This window comes from Cetorhinus maximus, chromosome 14, assembly GCF_964194155.1.
Source record: "Cetorhinus maximus chromosome 14, sCetMax3.hap1.1, whole genome shotgun sequence".
Classification (NCBI taxonomy): Eukaryota; Metazoa; Chordata; class Chondrichthyes; order Lamniformes; family Cetorhinidae; genus Cetorhinus; species Cetorhinus maximus.
In genome coordinates this window covers 1,557,633-1,576,378 of record NC_135892.1, presented here as the reverse complement: position 1 = coordinate 1,576,378, position 18,746 = coordinate 1,557,633, and the positions used below count along the sequence as shown (strand labels likewise).

At 40.5% G+C, this 18,746-nt stretch overlaps 1 protein-coding gene across 1 annotated transcript in view; it reads right to left on the bottom strand.

Moving 5' to 3' along the window:
* Nucleotides 1-2,350: 2,350 nt before the first annotated feature.
* xrn2 (5'-3' exoribonuclease 2) overlaps nucleotides 2,351-18,746 on the bottom strand; it is an 86,530-nt gene continuing 70,134 nt past the window's right edge. Inside the window, exons 29-30 of the mRNA XM_078556387.1 lie at nucleotides 5,964-6,105; nucleotides 2,351-2,776 (exon numbers count right to left, since the gene is read on the bottom strand). Of these exons, the coding sequence (XP_078412513.1) occupies nucleotides 2,717-2,776; nucleotides 5,964-6,105 (202 nt within the window). The 3' untranslated portion in view covers nucleotides 2,351-2,716. The remainder of the gene's footprint in view (nucleotides 2,777-5,963; nucleotides 6,106-18,746) is intronic.

Below are 18,746 nucleotides of genomic sequence, written 5' to 3'. Positions count from 1 at the left end.
AACAGTGACAGTGACCAGGATGGCCATAAAAATCGATACGGTTCACGAATGTTAATGTCCTTTATGGAATGAAATCTGCTGTCCTTACCTGGTCTGGTCCATATGCTGACTCATAGCTGCCCTCAAATGGCCTGTATTCAAGGCAATTCTCCTCCACCTTATCAAAGGCAATTAGGAATTGACAATAAATGCTGGTCTTGGCAGTGACACCCAACTCCCAAAGAATGAATAAAAAAATCTTCCAATGGCAGCTAAAGCAGTGATGGACAAAATCAATTGTACCAAAGGGGTGTACTGGCTATGGTAGGTGTTGCATAGATAACCTACATCTACAAATCTGGATACTCAATGAGCTGTTCCCATCCTATATTCTGTATGCAAAGCCTCCCGACCACTACAATAAAGTCAAATTGCTGTATAAGACTCTAGCCTTCATAAACGGTCCTGACACTTTCAAAATGAATGCTGACTAAGCTTGGGAAATATCTGTGATTTCAACTATTTGCACTCCTTTAGTCAATACTTTAACCATTTTCATACATATGCCAGAACTTCCAGTGAAGTTGAACTTGGTGTTGCAAGTAAATTCCCCATGGCTAAGGTTTTAAAAAAAAAAGGCGAAAATAGATTCTGAATAGTTCTGAGAAAAACATTTTACGCTAGCAGTGGTAAAGTTTTGTGGGGTCGGGGGAGGCTGTGAAAACATGCCTAGCTCTGCGCATTAATCTTCGATTGTTGTCAAACCTGTCTCATTAGCCCAATTCCAACAGTAAAAAGCAGTTCAACAGCTTGAATAGCTTAAAACCATCTTCACACATCTGCCCTTGGTCTTGTGTTTCCAGAGAAACTGCATGCTTTCAGTAGAGTACTACAGTTAAACCTCCCTCTGGTGTTGGCTCAGTGGGGAAGTTCGAACACACAAACAGGATGCACAATATTGCTGCCCATTAGATGCAACACCATGCAGAACGAGGCTTTGTTCACAAGGAGAACTGTATTTTTGTGCCACAACTACAAAGCACCAAATATAACGAGTTGCATTTTATTGTATTGCCTAATTGGTTTAACAAATTATTCATTGGTATTTGGGACTGACTAAGGAATAAATCTGTTGCCAAGTATATCAAATATTTAGTTCAGGTAAAATGCACAAGTCAATAAATTAGCATTTTCAAATGGGTGTAGAAAATTGTCAAAACATTGGGATAATTTTGACTTCATAAACTCAGCGGAGTTGTACGAGAGGCTGCCGATTCATTATTGGCCGTTACATTATTGCAGTCAAAATTACTGCCATTATGTTGAAACAGGCAGTTTTGATATACATTCAAAGATTACGTCTAAAAAACCACTTACCTATCTTTACCAAAAATCCAATTAAAACGGCATTTGTACAAGTGACAATTTGCTTAAATTACAGATATTTCTCCTCCCTCAATGGTCCCACATCCTAGAGAGAGCTGGGCAAGTTAACCTGCTCCCACCCAGCATCCAGAAAGTACAAACTTCCCATATTTTTAAGGGAAGGCACCTGGTTTCCATTGCATGTGCAGGAATTCATCGAAAAGCTGGTGGCCTAATGTCATACCACCTCCCACGCTGGCAATGTTCCTGAAAGCCAAGATCAGCACATAATAAAGTAAGTGTTTATTCCTCATTAAAATCATTCAACATGAAGCTTTTTTTTAAAAAAAAACTTGAATTGTTGATTTCTGTATGTAGCGATGCCCTCCCTCATGTTTTCAGACAAGTATCTTGAGTGATCAAGCGTCTGATCACTTGATATCACTTGCTAGAAAACACTCGAGAGTAAATTTTAACTTTCGTTGCTGATGTTGGTTGCCGATCACTCGTCATCCAATTACTTCATGTATAATGGACAGCCGATCCACTAGTGCCAGTTTTCCACTCATGAAGAAGCTTAAAATCTACCGTCAACAAAATTTCTTCAAGCCAAGGCACATTGTTCAATTCTCATTCATCTAATTCAATCCACCCCAAGAACGTACAGGAGTATTTAAAAGAAAAATAAACTGTACAACTGCAACTGAACAAACAGAGCTTGATGGTATTTCTGCACTAAAAAGGTGTTGTGTATAGACAGCTTTCCAACAATCAGATATTTATACGCATGAAGGTCATAAAATATGTTCCTGCAGCTATACACGGTGTGACAGCTTTCAAAAGTCAGCACTAATGAGCAAAGCATGTTTCAAAAAGTGAAAAATCCACCTCCCACATTTGAAACATAATAAAGCTTTGCTTACAAATGTGATTCATTTGGATCTCAGCAGATATATTAACTTCAAGAAAATTGTAAGAAGAAAATAATGAAACAGGAGAGGTATAGTAAATCAAAGATTTCAAAGCATTTACTAAAGATCACTTCTGATGTACAGTGTACAGGCATAAAAACTTAATTTCACTAACCAGTTTTGAGATATACCAACTCATTATGATGTTAACAATTAAACCCAGCTGTATACATTCTGCAATATATCTAACACGCCCCATCTCGACAGTTTAAAAAAAATGGAAACTGCAGAATCCATTCTACAGCAATTGAAACACCAAGCACAAAAATACGTACAAACACGTTAAAAACTAGGTCAGCACTGTTTACGGGTATAATGGTTAAAATTCAGCGTGGATGTATGCTCATCAATTAACTGGACTCTGTAAGGCACAGCTTGTGTTGCAGAGCCAGGTAAAGGTTTCAATTCCAGCTGTATCTTCCAGAATCTGGTGGCAATGGGTAACGCCGGTCAGGATACCCCTGAAAAATGAAATGTTGCCAGATATTTAAAAAGATTGAATCACCAAAGACTACCACTAAAATAAATACATTAAAGCACAATTATGTCATTGAATTTGATAGATGCAAGTCTAAACAAAAGATGGTATACTGCTGTCATGTGCTGGGGTTTTTTGACCATTTTTCCACAGAAAGGATTTGGAAACAAGTGACATTTAAGTGGGATGTTGTAAATTAAAGCTGTTCAGAATTCTCCTGAAAGACGTATGCTGCAGCACTATGACAAAGAGGGAACTGGTGTGTTAATGAGTCAATTATCCAAATGACTGGATACAACAAGTAATTTGTAACCTCAATTCAGGCTACCAGTGTGCTACTCAAGCCAGTATACTCTGAGCAGGGTGTATGCTGAGAATATGAGCTTGGACGTTTGGTTGACAGGCTTACTGGTGAATCCCTCAATGGAGAAGAATCACAGGAAGGGAAGAGAAGACAGCCTTTCCATTTCGAATCACCATTGAAAAAAAACTGGGGGATCCAGCAGTCTTATTAGTATGGACTGATGAGAAAAAACCCTTACATCATAAGCCAAGGGCAGTCACAACTAAGAGACTGCTCAGAAAAAGTTCAGTTAGCCCAACGTGGGCAAGTGTGATACCTTTTGGAAAAAATAATTACAGGCATCTGAATTTGCATGAAGCAAGTTTTCATTACAATTGTCACATTTCATTATAATTGTCACATTATAAGTTTAAACAACTGGAAAATAAAGTCATTTAATGATTCATACTTGATCTCATCTTACCACCTGATTAATTTCAGTCCACCAATCGAAAGATTAGAGAAGAGTATGTGTTTTGAGAAAGGCATGATATCCAGTTCAAATCACAAGGAGCGGAGAGGGAAGGGGAGGTGGGCCGTGGCAGAGCTGGGGGAGGCGGCCCAAGGGGGGGTTTAAGAGGGGGTCCCCAGGGGCGGGGTGAGGTGGGAAGGGGTGGGGAGCAGAGTTGCATGAGACTGTGTTCAAAAATTGTATACTTATAAGTATGCCTAAATCTTTTCTTTTTTAATTTAATAAACAAGACACCATTTACACTTTTAACATGGAAGCATTTAAAATCTCAATTCATAGTACCATTCATTTAAAACTGTGAACATTTTTGAAAGGAAAGTGTTAAATGTACTTTTTAAATAAATGGACAAATGGAGTGGGATCTCCTAAACAATGCAACCTCATCACTTTTTAATTTTTCTACCTCTCACCTCCACTTCAAAAAACACGCAATATAGCTATTTACTTTGATGTTAATTCCTAAAATGCTATTAACAGACACAATGGCCAAATGGACTTCTTCGGTGCCATAAATTTTCTATGTTTCAGTGCAACACCATCTGATGGGCAAAGGGCAGAATTTATAGAGTGTTCAATTGCTGAGCCATATGGTAATGAGACCTAGTGTTAAAATTTACCTTGCTAGTTATCTTTGGGGGTTGGAAATGGGAGACATTGCAATGTAAACCTATGGACAGTCGAACATTTTCTAGCATAATCTATTTTGCTGGCATAACACAACAAGACTTGGTGTGCAGGACACAACTTCAAATTTGCAGATGACAAAACTTGGAAGCATTGCAAAGTCTGAGGAGTTAGTGATAGACTTTAAGAGGACAAAGACAAGTGGTTGAATAGGCGGATGAGTGGCGGATGTAATTTATTGCATGGAAGTTGATGAATTTAATAGTAAGAACAAGGAACGGCAATATAAAGGACACATTTCTAAATGAGGTTCAGGAGCAGAGAGACCTGGGGGTATATATGCACAAAACGTTGCAAGTGGCAAGGCAGGTTGAGAAGTAGTAAATAAAGCATATGGGATCCTGGGCTTTATAAATAGAAGCATTGAGTACAAAAGCAAGGAAGTTATGATAAACCTGGATAAAACACTGGTTCAGCTTCAGCTGAAATACTGTCTCTAGTTCTGGGCACCATACTTCAGGAAGGATGTGAAGGTATTAGAGAGGACGCAGAAAAGAGTCACAAGATTGAAGTTCCCCATCCCTCGAACCAGTTAGTCGACAGATTGGAGAAGCAGGGACTGATTTCCTTGGAGAAGGCAAAGAGGGGATTTCATAAAGGTATTCAAAATTCTGAGGGGTCTAGACAAAATATATAGGGAGAAACTGTTCCTATTGATCTTCTATGTTGCTATCAGATTACAACAAAATATTTCTTTGTGCATCCTATCATCCAGGTAGCATGCTGCCATTGTTAAGGGTAGAGGACGTCAGTTGAGTTGAGGCAGCAATTCTCCAGTTTCTAATATAGATTTAAAAATTATTATTTAGTACATTTATCAAGGTCCTTCAGATCAGCTACGGTATGGATCAGATTTACTGTAAAGTTTAATTACTTTGTCAATCTAATCACTTCTAAAGATGTGCTGCACAAGATGTTGCATGTTGCAAGTTTAGCTTACAATGAGTACAAATGCCTCAAACTTAAGTTCCTACAGTGCTTTTTCCTGAATGAAGTAGTGCCAAAATTGAGAGCAGTTTTCTTCTTTTAACTTGGCTTCCAAAACTGGATTAAAAAGAGACTGAAATAAATTGGAGAATTTTTGTGGGCTGTATTGAATTTTAGCAAAACAATGGATGATAAAATAAAGGCAACAGAGATGTGGTTTCTGAGATGTATGATGGAGGATTATTCGGACAACACACACAACAGATGAAGCTTTGAGGAAAGTTGGCACAAAAAGAACTTTTGTAGATGATCACCAAGAGACACCACATTTCTTTGGGCATGCACTTAGGAGAGAAAAACTAGACTATCTGGTAGTGGCTGATAAAATTGAGGGTAGCACAGCAAGAGGGTGACAAAGGAGCATTTACACCAACAGCTTAAGAAGGACAGGTACACGGTTCGAGAACAATGGCTGCTATCAAGGACCGTGAAAGCTGGACAGCCATGATCATTGTAAAGTATGGCAGCTGAAGAAGGAACCCCACACAGAAGTGGGGCAGCCATTCATTTATAACGTAGGGTTTGGAAGCTGGATCTTGGGACACCTTTGAATTCAGGTAATTCAAGTCACTTAGTTATCCAAAAGGATCAAATATTCTTTTGAAATACTAATGCAACATCAATTAACCACTGTAGTTAATGAAAAGAAAAGCAATTTGTTTATATTGTTGTCCACTTTGTTACCTGTCGCCCTCTACGATCATCGTGCCTCTGTTGGTAATGACTTGGCATTCCTGATCCAAGCCTGTAATGACTCTGCTGGAACACATCACTCTGAGATTGCATGATACGATTCCATGCCAACTGCTGCTCAATCCCCTGGTTTCTATGAAGTAAAAAAAAAAGTTAGTTTGCTGTTAATACTTGCTTTACATTTAATTGTCAAACCCAAACTTTATGTTCTACAAAAAAAAGCACATTTTGTGGATAATATAGGAGTCAATTGAGAAATCAGAAGGGAGAGTTTCACATAGACAATCTCTGGCATCCTCTAGCAGTTAGTTAGAGGTTCATTGACAACAGACTGGGAACAAGTTATTAACTTGCTTTCCAACATTATGGGTTAAGAAGACAGGCAATGCCCAAAAATCCATGTGAAAGGCAGACAAAAGGACTATACAGAAGCAAAATACTGCAGATGCTGGAAATCAGAAATAAAAACAGAAAATGATGGAAATGCTCAGCAGGTCTGGCAGCATCTGTGGAGAGAGAAACAGTTAACATTTCAGATCAATAACCTTTCATCAGACTGCTGAGCATTTCCAGCATTTTGTGTTTTTATTGTGCGAAAAGAATATTCTGTGCCAGCAACTCATTGGAGGGGTCTGTTCCAGGATCTCTAGCAACAAAATTCTACCTAGATGTCTGAAGATTTCAAAAGCAATTGAGGGAAATTTGACAAATCTATGTTCTCTTCCTTTAAAGGGCAGGACTCTTCAGTGGCTCTGCAATGCAGTAGGCATTTAAAACTTAATATAAGGAAAATTATATATTACACAGGTAAACCTGAATCGAAAACTGCCGCTGCCTTCCCCCACCCCCCTCCCACAAATCATAGGCCAGGATTTTATAGCCCCTCCCGCCTGGTGGGATATTATTGACCTGCCAAACTGATTGGAGGTTTAAGTGGCTTGCCTCATCCACCGGAGGTTTGGGGGGGAGGGTGGGGGTGAGAGACGCCATGGCAGGGCCATAAAATCCCAGCCATTTTTCTGTGGCAACCAAACAGTGCAGAGAACGTACACATTCCCCCACCATATTCTAATTTGCTACTGGAATGCTTTTCTGAATGATTGAAATATTCTTTGTGTTATACCATGCAGAAATAAAACTGTTCAGCACCAATTCAGGAGAAGTCAAGTAGATGCTACAATATGTTTCAGATTTTGTTCTCCAAATCCTCAGTTTCAGATTTACTGACCCAGAACATCCTGGCTGAGCCATACTTTTGAACTTCATTTTCAATAGCTATCTTTCCTGACATCTAAGATCAACAACCAACATCATGATTCATGTGTACATCAACAGTAGTTCATGAATATTCAAATACTGGTTTTCCAAATGTGCATATACCACACTAGAAAGCTTAAAATCGTAAAACATATTTTAAAACCCCAATGACAGAATAAGACCAAAGCATAATTACAAAATCAAAATTGATGGGTCAAAATTCTAGTTTTGAAATTTAGCTTTTATGATAGTTGGATGAGAGCAGTGTCTTATTCTTAAATTTCATCTTGCCCAGTAATTTTGCATAAAAACCCTTGGATTAATATGCCAACATGCATTATTTATAACTGCTGAACTCAAGCCCTTTTCTGATAGCTCCAAGAAGGGGAAAACCTGTTTTGGCCAAAGCCAAAAAAGACTACAATCTATACAAGTAGTAAACAAATCCACCCGTAGAAGGGGGCTTTATTTTCTAAATAGTCAGACACTTTCATGAAGCCTATTCTTTCCAGTTAATTGCAGGTTGTAAATGAATTCTTACTGCTGAGTATTTTGAATCTAGGGTAGGGCCGTGGCTGTATTTTCCCATCCATTATGCTACTCAATATGTCAGAAGGTCTGATCGGGAAGAAACCTTTTCAAGTCCTATTGATGCAGTTTCAATTGACCGTGGTGACCTAGCAACACAAGCACTAATTGGCACAGACTGACTGACATTTGGTGTACAGTTTATATGGGAACAAGAATCCACTTCAATTATTACCCAGTTTGTCAGCCGAGATTCCCAACATGAAGAAATATTTAATTGTCACTATCATCCTTAAGATGTAGGAGGAACAGGTATGAAAGCACTGGAAAAGTATTAAGTGCTAAAAAATTAAATTGCACCAATCTACAACATTAAATCAAGCATTCAAATGTGTCTGCAAAAGTTGCACTGCAAGTTCAAGATCCTCAAATCTACTGGTTTTAAATACAAGCAATTGGTTAAAACAGAATTTTCATATACTAATTTAAGGTTATTTTAGCTCCTTCGCTTAGTATCAAATAAAAAAATACACAAGCATGACCACTGTGTATAAGTTTAACGCTTCTTAAGGGGTCAGAGTTGCAGCCTTCTTGACAAAGATTCCCTCGTTCAGAATAAACAGTTTCCCAGATTTCAAAAAGGTGGTGCATGTAGTCTACCCTCCCCCTCCACTTTACAGAGCTCTTGCTAAGGAACTTCCCTTGTTCTCACTTCACGTACAATGATTAATAGACGAGCACTTCCTTTGAGAGAACTTAAAAGCGTGGATAAAAACTACTTTGGATCTGTAAATATCAAAAGGTTTTTGGAAAAACAACAATTCGTCCCACTATATTGTGTTGCAACAGTAAAACTGCCCACTTTGAAAGGTGGTATACAAAAAGGTACAGCATTCATCCTGTTTCTGTAAATTCAAATTGGCCATGTACAAAATGATTGCAACTTGTCAGTTATTGTGATAGCTGCCACTTAAGCAGCTCCACAGAACATTACAAGATGTGATCAATACATGATTTGTGCATCACAAAAAATAGATAACATTACACATGCAATGTTGGGTTAGTATAGGTGGTGTTAGGGGTATAGATTATAATCACTTCTTGACTCAGGACAGACAGTGTCTTTTTATTTTGCAGAAATAAATCAACTAGACAAGATACAAGGTTTACTGGATCCACCTTTTCATTGATGAAATGACAATGGAGCACAAGTTGGGTCTATTTTTTCAAATTACAGCACGAGGAAGAAAAGCTTACAACCTTAAACTGAAGGTGGTTATTCTGTGCAGAAATATAATACTGCAGAAACATCTTGAAGCTGTTAACCTTAGTGTTATTTATATGGGCTCTTCAAAGTAGAAATATTAACATCCTGAAACTGAAGCTACTAAAGGTGCATCAACACTCAGGAAACATTTTCGCTTAAATTTACAAAGTTAAAACAATTTATTGTACTAAAATTTCACATTCATGCCTTACATATACACATACACATCCCTTACAAAATCCCTTATTGCAAAACCATGTCACATTCATTCTACTGCACAGTACTATTGAACTTTACAAATTCAGTAATCCTCCTTCAGGTTTCTTCTGTATTTAATTCAGTTCAATCTTAAGTAGTTAAAGAAACTGTTTTCGGTTGCCACTAATAACTACTGACCTACAGTGACACTGCTCCACAATAGGCTTGTCAGGCCTGAAAAGTTGTACCAAAGAAGCTGATTAGTACTTGAAGAGGTTTGTAGCAAGAATCAATGGTTCGTCTGTACTAATACTGTGGTTCCAGCACAAAATGATAATAGTGGGACACATTAGTTATGCCTCATTAATCTTCACGATTCTCAAAAGAAATTTGCTTAGCCTACCCAAAAATCTAATGCAGATTTAAGCTTCCAATACTGAATTTTATAATTACAGACACAACATTCAATCAAGTCATAGCTAACAGACCTTAAAAGGAATAGCTTTCAAAATAAGAGGTGATTTTTGTCAAGATTAATTTAATACCATAATAAATGCATTATGTATGTAGCTTAATGAAATAAATTAAATAGGTTAATCTTTTCTAGTCATAATATTGAATATGGGGAAGGTTAAAGCAAATTCAATTTTAATTATAGAGTAGGAATTGGTTAAAAACAAAAGACACTGTTCTGAGTAGGGAGAATGTTAGGTAGAGATGGTTAGTTAAGAACACCTGAGTAACACTACATAATCACTGGAAAAAAAGTTTAACAGGCATTTGGAAAGGTAGCCAAAAGTTGGGATTTTTTTCTTTTTTTTTAAAACAAATGATCTCAACTTTGTGTACTTTTTACATTTAAACTCATTTATTCATGGCTGCTTTGCATTAATAAATCCACCACAGTCAAGTTCATTAAACCAACGCTAAATAGAATGCAATAGAGTGAAAACGTTCAAAGAAGAGGGTACTTTGTTAAACTCATTTTGTGCCAATCTATGTAGTTTATGAAAGACTAAATAGAATAAAGATCAAAGAGAGAACAAATCATTGTTAACTGAAGGGCCAAATCTAAATGTTAAATGATTACCTAATGTAGATTTGATCCACTCTTTAAACCACTACCTTAACTATATGAAGGGAATCTACCGGCAAGGCATAACAAGAAAAATTAAATTTTCTTATGCGGAATTACTTGTTTTTAGAACAAAGAAGCTCAGGGATATTTGGTCCGCAAAGGTCTACATATTAGAAGTAGAACTGGGCATTTCCTAATTGGGGCAAGAATTATTTTCCACATAGAAGAACAGAAGGGAATAACCTCCTTGATGCAGTTATCCAATGAGTGATACCTAATCACTCACCTACTATCCAGGAAGGCAGTCATGGAAAATCATCATTGGAGCATAGAGGCATCAGTGCCATCACGTCCTGCTTTGAGTTCTCAGCTGTCCTCTGGCAGGACCTCAAAATCTGGACATAAAACCTACTCTGGCAAAAAAACCTGTTTGTCCGGCTGCAAGTAAAGCTCAATGGAATATATTCGGGCTTTGCTGGTGTTTCTTTTTTTAGTAAGGGACATCTACAGCACTGTTCATTTTATCACAAAAGAGAATGTTTCCCTTCAGGCAATGGATATCCTGAGTAAGATGTTGGGTAATCTATTGGGTAACAGCCTATTGAGCCTCATATCTAAACCCTATAATCAAAGGAATTAAATGAAGCCTGCAGATAAAGACAAGCAATCTGATTAACCATTTTTAGCTTGGAGAATATCTTTGAGAGGAGCAGAAACTCGACTTACAGTAAATTTTAAAAATTCATTCACGGGACGTGGGCTTCGCTGGCTGGGCCAGAATTTATTGCCCATCCCTAGTTGCCCTTGAGAAGGTGACGGTGAGCTGTCTTCTTGAACCGCTGCAGTCCATGTGGTGTAAGCACACCCACAATGCTGTTAAGGAGGGAGTTCCAGGATTTTGACCCAGTGACAGTGAAGGAACGGCAATATATTTCCAAGTCAGGATGGTGAGAGACTTGGAGGGGAATTTCCAGGTGGTGATGTTCCCATTTATCTGCTGCCCTTGTCCTTCTAGATGGTAGCAGTTGTGGGTTTGGAAGGTGCTGCCTAAGGAGCCTTGGTGAATTCCTGCAGTGCATCTTATAGATGGTACACACTGCTGCTATTGTGCATCGGTGGTGGAGGGAGTGAATGTTTGTGGATGTGGTGCCAATCAAGAGGACTGCTTTGTCCTGGACGGTGTCCAGCTTCTTCAGTGTTGTAGGAGCTGCACTCATCCAGGCAAGTGGAGAGTATTCCATCACACTCCTGACTTGTGCCTTGTAGATGGTGGACAGGCTTAGCGTAGTCAGGTGGTGAGTTACTTGTCGCACGATTCCTAGCCTCTGACCTGCTCTTGTAGCCACAGTATTTATATGGCTAGTCCAGTTCAGTTTATGGTCAATGGTAACCCGCCAGGATGTTGATAGTGGGGGATTCAGTGATGGTAATACCATTGAACATCAAGGGGCGATGGTTCGATTCTCTCTTGTGGGAGATGGTCATTGCCTGACACTTGTGTGGCGCGAATGTTACTTGCCACTTGTCAGCCCAAGCCTCGATATTGTTCAGGTCTTGCTGCATTTGGACATAGACTGCTTCAGTATCTGAGGAGTCGCGAATGCTGCTGAATGTTGTGCAATCATCAGTGAACATCCCCGCTTCTGACCTTATGATGGAAGGAAGGTCATTGATGAAGCAGCTGAAGATGGTTGGGCCTAGGACACTACCCTGAGGAACTCCTGCAGTGATGTCCTGGAGCTGAGATGACTGACCTCCAACAGCCACAACCATCTTCCTTTGTGCTAGGTATGACTCCAACCAGCGGAGGGTTTCCCCCTGATTCCCACTGACTCCAGTTTTACTAGGGCTCCTTGATGCCACACTCGGTCAAATGCTGTCTTGATGTTAAGGGCAGTCACTCTCACCTCACCTTGGGAGTTCAGCTTTTTTGTCCATGTTTGAACCAAGGCTGCAATGAGGTCAGGAGCTGAGTGGCCTTGGCGGAACCCAAACTGGGCATCAGTGAGCAGGTTATTGCTAAGCAAGTGCCGCTTGATAGCACTGTTGATGGCCCCTTCCATTACTTTACTGATGATCGAGAGTAGGCTGATGGGGTGGTAATTGGCCGGGTTGGATTTGTCCTGCTTTTTGTGTACAGGACATACCTGAGCAATCTTCCACATAGCCGGGTAGATGCCAGTGTTGTAGCTGTACAGGAACAGCTTGGCTAGGGGCGCAGCAAGTTCTGGAGCACAAGTCTTCAGTACTATTGCCGGAATATTGTCAGGGCCCATAGCCTTTGCAGTATCCAGTGCCTTCAGCCATTTCTTGATATCATGTGGAGTGAATAGAATTGGCTGAAGACTGGCATCTGTGATGCTGGGGACCTCTGGAGGAGGCTGAGACGGATCATGTACTTGGCACTTCTGGCTGAAGATTGTAGCAAATGCTTCAGTCTTATCTTTTGCACTGCTGTGCTGGGCTCCTCCATTATTGAGGAAGGGGATATTTGTGGAACCTCCTAGTGAGTTGTTTAATTACCCACCACCATTCACGACTGGATATGGCAGGACTGCAGAGCTTAGATCTAATCTGTTGATTGTGGGATCGCTTAGCTCTATCTATCACTTGCTGCTTATGGCGTTTGGCACGCAAGTAATCCTGTTTTAACTTCACCAGGTTGACACCTCATTTTTAGGTATGCCTGGTGCTGCTCCTGGCATGCCCTCCTGCACTCTTTATTGAATCAGGGTTGATCCCCTGGCTTGATGGTAATGGTATGTGCCATGAGGTTACAGATTGTGTTCCAGTACAATTCTGTTGCTGCTGATGGCCCACAGCGTCATGGATGTCCAGTCTTGAGTCGCTAGATCTGTCCCAAAACCTATCCCATTTAGCATGTTGGCAGTGACACACAACACGGTGGGGGGTATCCTCCATGTGAAGATGGGGCTTCGTCTCCACAAGGATTGTGCGGTGGTCATTCATACCAATATTGTCATGGACAGATGCATCTGTGGCAGGCAGGTTGGTGAGGATGAGTTCAGGTATGTTTTTCCCTCTTGTTGGTTCCCTCACCCCCTGCCGCAGACTCAGTCTAGCAGCTATGTCATTTAGGGCTCGGTCAGTAGTGGTGCTACCGAACCACTCTTGGTGATGGACATTGAAGCCCCCCACCCAGAGTACATTCTGTGCCCTTGCCACCCTCAGTGCTCCCTCCAAGTGATGTTCAACATGGAGGAGCACTGATTCATCAGCTGAAGGAGGGCAGTAGGTGGTAATCAGCAGGAGGTTTCCTTGCCCATGTTTGACCTGATACCATGAGGCTTCATGGGGCCTGGAGTCGATGTTGAGGACTCCCAGGGCAACTCCCTCCTGACTGTAAACCACTGTGCCGCCACCTCTGCTGGGTCTGTCCTGCCGGTGGGACAGGACATATCCAGGGATGGTGATGGTGGAGTCTGGGACATTATCTGTAAGGTGTGATTATATCAGGCCTTAGACTTGACTAGTCTGTGAAACAGCTCTCCCAATTTTGGCATTAGCCCCCAAATGTTAGTAAGGAGAACTTTGCAGGGTTGACTGGACTGCGGTTGTCGTCTTCGGTGCCTAGATCGACGCCGGGTGGTCCGTCCGGTTTCATTCCTTTTTTGTGTCTTTGTAGCAGTTGTTACAACTGAGTGGCTTGCTAGGCCATTTCAATGGGCATTTAAGAGTCAACCACATTGCTGTGGGTCTGGAGTCACATGTGGGCCAGACCAGGTAAGGACGACAGGTTTCCTTCCCTAAAGGACATTAGTGAACTAGATGGGTTTTTACAACAATCGACAATGGTGTCGTGGTTATCATTTAATTCCAGATTTAAAAAAATATATTGAATTCAAATTCCACCATCTGCCATGGAGGGATTCAAATTCGGATCCCCGGAGCATTATCCTGGGTCTCTGGATTACCAGTCCAGCAACAATACCACTACGCCATTGCCTCCCCTCAATGGACCCAAAAGAATGCCAACCTCATTTATTTGCTCAAGGCAAGCTCCAAACTTTTCATCTAGTCTCAGTTTCTCTCTCTTATTTACAGAAACTCAAAAGTATTGTGCTTCAGCAACTATCTGCAGTTTTGTTAATCCCATCACATACAAAGCAAGGCACCCAAGGAGTTGAGTTGTGAATCAAAGCTCTTTTAAAAGCTATGGAGAGCTATAGATTATCCCTATGTGAATACTGGTTCCAGCTACAAACAAACTATTCAGTCTTGGTCTCCACCTAAAAAGTGTTTAGGACCGTGGGTGATACCAGCACCAAGGTAGTTCACCAAGAGTTGCTGTGAAGTTAGTCAGCCCTTCTGGTTTAAGAGTTTAGAGGAGAAAGAAATAATTCAAGTAATGGGCCAGCATGCTATCTACTATCAGCATCAGTCAAAAGATCTTTCACTATAATGCACAACTGTTTCTTCATCATTTCCTTCTATAGATAATTGATGTAAACACATTGTGGCAGGAAGAGAAACAAAACAAAGGGCCCTAGAAAATCATTTACAAAAAACTTACAAGGAATGCACTTGTGAACAACATCTCGTGTTCCAAGCACACTAAATTCATGGTTCATCTCATGGTCCACTGTGTACACATATATATGGGCTGTATGTATGGCCCAAGACACACAAAAGTGATGCCTTTTTATGCACCATCTTATCTATTGGTTGTGCACAACCTGAATTGGCCAAATGGTTGAGCAAATTGCTGCAACCAGTTCTGAGAAAGCTTTCCACGTACACACTGAAGGATTCCTTCACCTTTCAACGGCCATACTGGACTTGCATATCGATAGCAAAGCCATGGCCTTGTGCTTGTTTGACACTGCTTGCCTATTCACTAATGTACCGCACAAAGAAGCTGTAAGCATATGCACCACATCACTATCATGATGATCCATACGTGACCCCATTGTCTGAATCTGTATTTATTACATACAAAGGAGCAGGAGTAAGCCATTCAGCCTCTCAAGCCTGCTCCGCCATTTAATAAGATCATGGCTGGTTTGATAGTAACCTCAAATCTGCATCCCACCTACCCCTGATAACCTACCAACCCCTTGCTTACCAAGAATCTATCCACCTCTACCTTAAAAATACTCAAGGACACTGCTTCCACCACCTTTTCAGGAAGAGAGTTCTAAAGACTCTCAACCCTCTGCATGAAAAAATTTCACATCATCAGTTTTAAATGGGTGACCCATAGTTCTAGATTCCCCCACAAGAGGAAACATCCATGCTGTCAAGACCCCTCAGGATCCTATATGTTTCAATCAAGCTGCCTCTTACTCTTCTAAACTCCAGCAGATACAAGCCTAGCCTATCCAACCTTTTCTCATAAGACAACCCACCCATTCCAGGTATTAGTCCAGTAAACCTTCTCTGAACTGCTTCTAACACATTTACATCCTTCCTTAAATAAAGTGACCAATACAGATCTACACAGTACTCCAGATGGGGTCTCACTAGTGCCCTGTACAAATGAAGCATAACCTCCCTACTTTTGTATTCAATTCCCCTCACAATGATAACATTCTATTAGTTGTCCTAATTACTTGCATAATTTATTTAACTTATGAACTCAACAATTCATGCAGTTGAGTTCAGCTTTAATGGCACCATGTATTCCTAAATAGATGTGCTTGCCATGGGATCCCCTGTAGGCCTAGCTCTCGTTAACATCTTCGTCGGTTTCCACGAGAAGCGCATTTCAAGGATAGGTTCCCTAACCTCCTACCCCTTGTGTATTTCTCATATGTAGATGATATGTTTGAATCTGCGGCTGTATGTAAGACTTTCCTTACACGCCTTAACAGATGCATATTCTGAGCAGTCAAACAAGCCCCCTTTCCTCGATGTGCTAGTTGAGAAATCTGCCAATGGGTTCTCTACTACTGTCTATAGAAAGTCCACTCTGACTGGTCAGTATACGCGCTGGGATTCCTACTGTTCCACACCCCATCAGATTGGCTTCATCAGCAACCTCGTAAATAGGTCCCCGAGCCATTTGCTCGTCATGCAGGCTTGATGCTGAAATAGGGTGCATCAAAGCTATCCTGCAGGATGATGGCTACCCTGTTCAGCTCATTGCTCGCTGCATATCACACAAACTCATGAAAGGTCCATAGGCAGATCCTTTCGCTCCTGAAAAAAGTCTACCTCAGATTGCAAGGATAAGGTGTCTCAAAAAATTGAGCAGCAGACGAAGTTTCACACTGCTATTATGCAGTAGCAACACAAGTGGTATTCTCCACTAACAGGATACTGTCGTCAAGCCAAAAAGATGTTCTGCTTGCCACACAAATTAGTAAGGTGGCATATGAATTTCAGTGCTGGTGTGATGCCAGATATGTAGGCCGTTACATCCCAACGACTGGTGGATCATACCAATCAGCATGTCCCTTTGGCTGCTCGCAACATGCAGAGTGCTGGCTGTACTCAACCAGCCTGTGCTTGTAAAACCAGAACATAAGTGTCCAACATTAGATCCGCCACTGGACAGCACTTACTAAACAATCCCAATTGTGCTAGGAATCACATTAACAACTAATTTGAGATTATGAGTTGGGCTCACAGTATGGCTCACTTACACGTGCTAGAAGCTATATATATTCATGCACAGGGCCCTGTCTTTTGTAAACAGAAAAAAATGTCCATACATTGCGCCTTTTTCAACTAAACAAAAACTTGGGGACAGCCATTCTCTGGTTCATTCCCCATGGCAATGCCTTGGCCAAAGTCGACTTGCCTAGTTTGAATTTAAACTAAAGCTTGTTAACTGCTCCCTGGTGCATTCTCCAAGGCAACGCCGCTACAAATTAAAGTCCACTTGCAAACCAATCAGCAGCTCTTCTCATGCAGTATAAATTGTTGTTCCCTTTGAGATTTGGTGTTCTTGCAATTCCATCCTGATGAGTGCAAGTCGAAAGGCTTCACCAGCATGTCTCTTTCATCAGGAATTTAGAATGTTATGGGGTGATTTGATCAACGTTTTCAATGGGAACAGGTAGGTAGGTAAGAGAGAAATGAAATATTTCTACTAATTGGGGAATCTAGGACTGGGGGCATAGACTACAAATTAGAGACAGATCTTTAAGGCGTGCAACTAAGAAATATTTAAACACACAAAGAGTGGTAGAAGTTGGGAACTCCCATCTGTAAATGGCAATTAATGCTAGATCAATTGTTAATTTTAAATGAGATTGATCAATTTGTTATCCAAAGGTACTGAGGGATATGGGGCAAAGGCAGGATATGGAGTTAGGTCGCAGGTCAATTATGATCTCACTAAATGGTGGAACAGGCTCAAGGGGCTAAATCGCTGACTCCTTGTTCCAATGTCCCGAATTAGGTTTGAAGTTGTACACATGTAGCCTTATTCCAATTTTCATAATTTATTATGAAATTAACTGAAAGCTCCCATATATGCATATATATTTTGCATATAAACAACTTCCACTGAAGCTTAGTTGAAAGTTAACAAATTGTTTGGGAATTTAACTGGTTGATAGTAAGCCATGCCCCTTATCGTCATTTGTTGCCCTGAATGCAAGCCTACATGAGTACCTAATTTTCTATTCCCTAACGAGTGTACAGTGGTACAAGGCACCCACTGCTCTCCAGCACCTCATCCAAGTGGTCACTACTCAGCCATAGGCCTCAAAAGGATATAAGATCAGAGGGGCACCATTGTCAGCATCCACCCAACCACACATGATATAGGGGTCTCTAGATGCCTATTGGAAGCAAGAGTCCTCCCAGTTTTTTTCTCAATTCCTTGCAAGATATGCCAACGCTAACAGTAGTGCTCAAGTGGCCGAGATCACTAACAGCATACCGATTCATTAGATATGCTCAAATGCCCCATTTTAAAGGATTTAAGAACAAAAAGCATAGAGCTAGGCTTTAGTGGCTATAATTCATAACACAGCAAGCCAAACATCAGTTCCTCTAGCTATACTGCAATTTGAGAACCAACGAATTCAGGATACCCTGAGCAGGATCCGTCTTTTCAGATAAGGCTCCGAAAAACTCATCTGCGAAGTACATCAGCAAAATATATATGCTTTTTTAAAAAACATGTACGCTCATTTAAATGAGACACCACTTCAAAGAAAGCCCTGCTTGAACAAGTATGGCACAATTTGTATACCACAACAGTTGAAAATTACAAAAACGAAAAAAATCCCAGCCTTCCTCCATAAAAGCACAACAGCTTTTCCACCGAATAGACTGCACTGAACAGAATAATTTCATTTGTGGCTGATAACACAACTATCCATACAAACTAGAAATTAACTACCATAATGTACTCATAGCAGGTCTCACATGCCCCATCTAAACACAAGATCAAAAATTAGATAAAGCCAATATAAGGTATTAGAAAACAAAACAAAACTGATGAAGGAAACAAATCTGCATTTATATA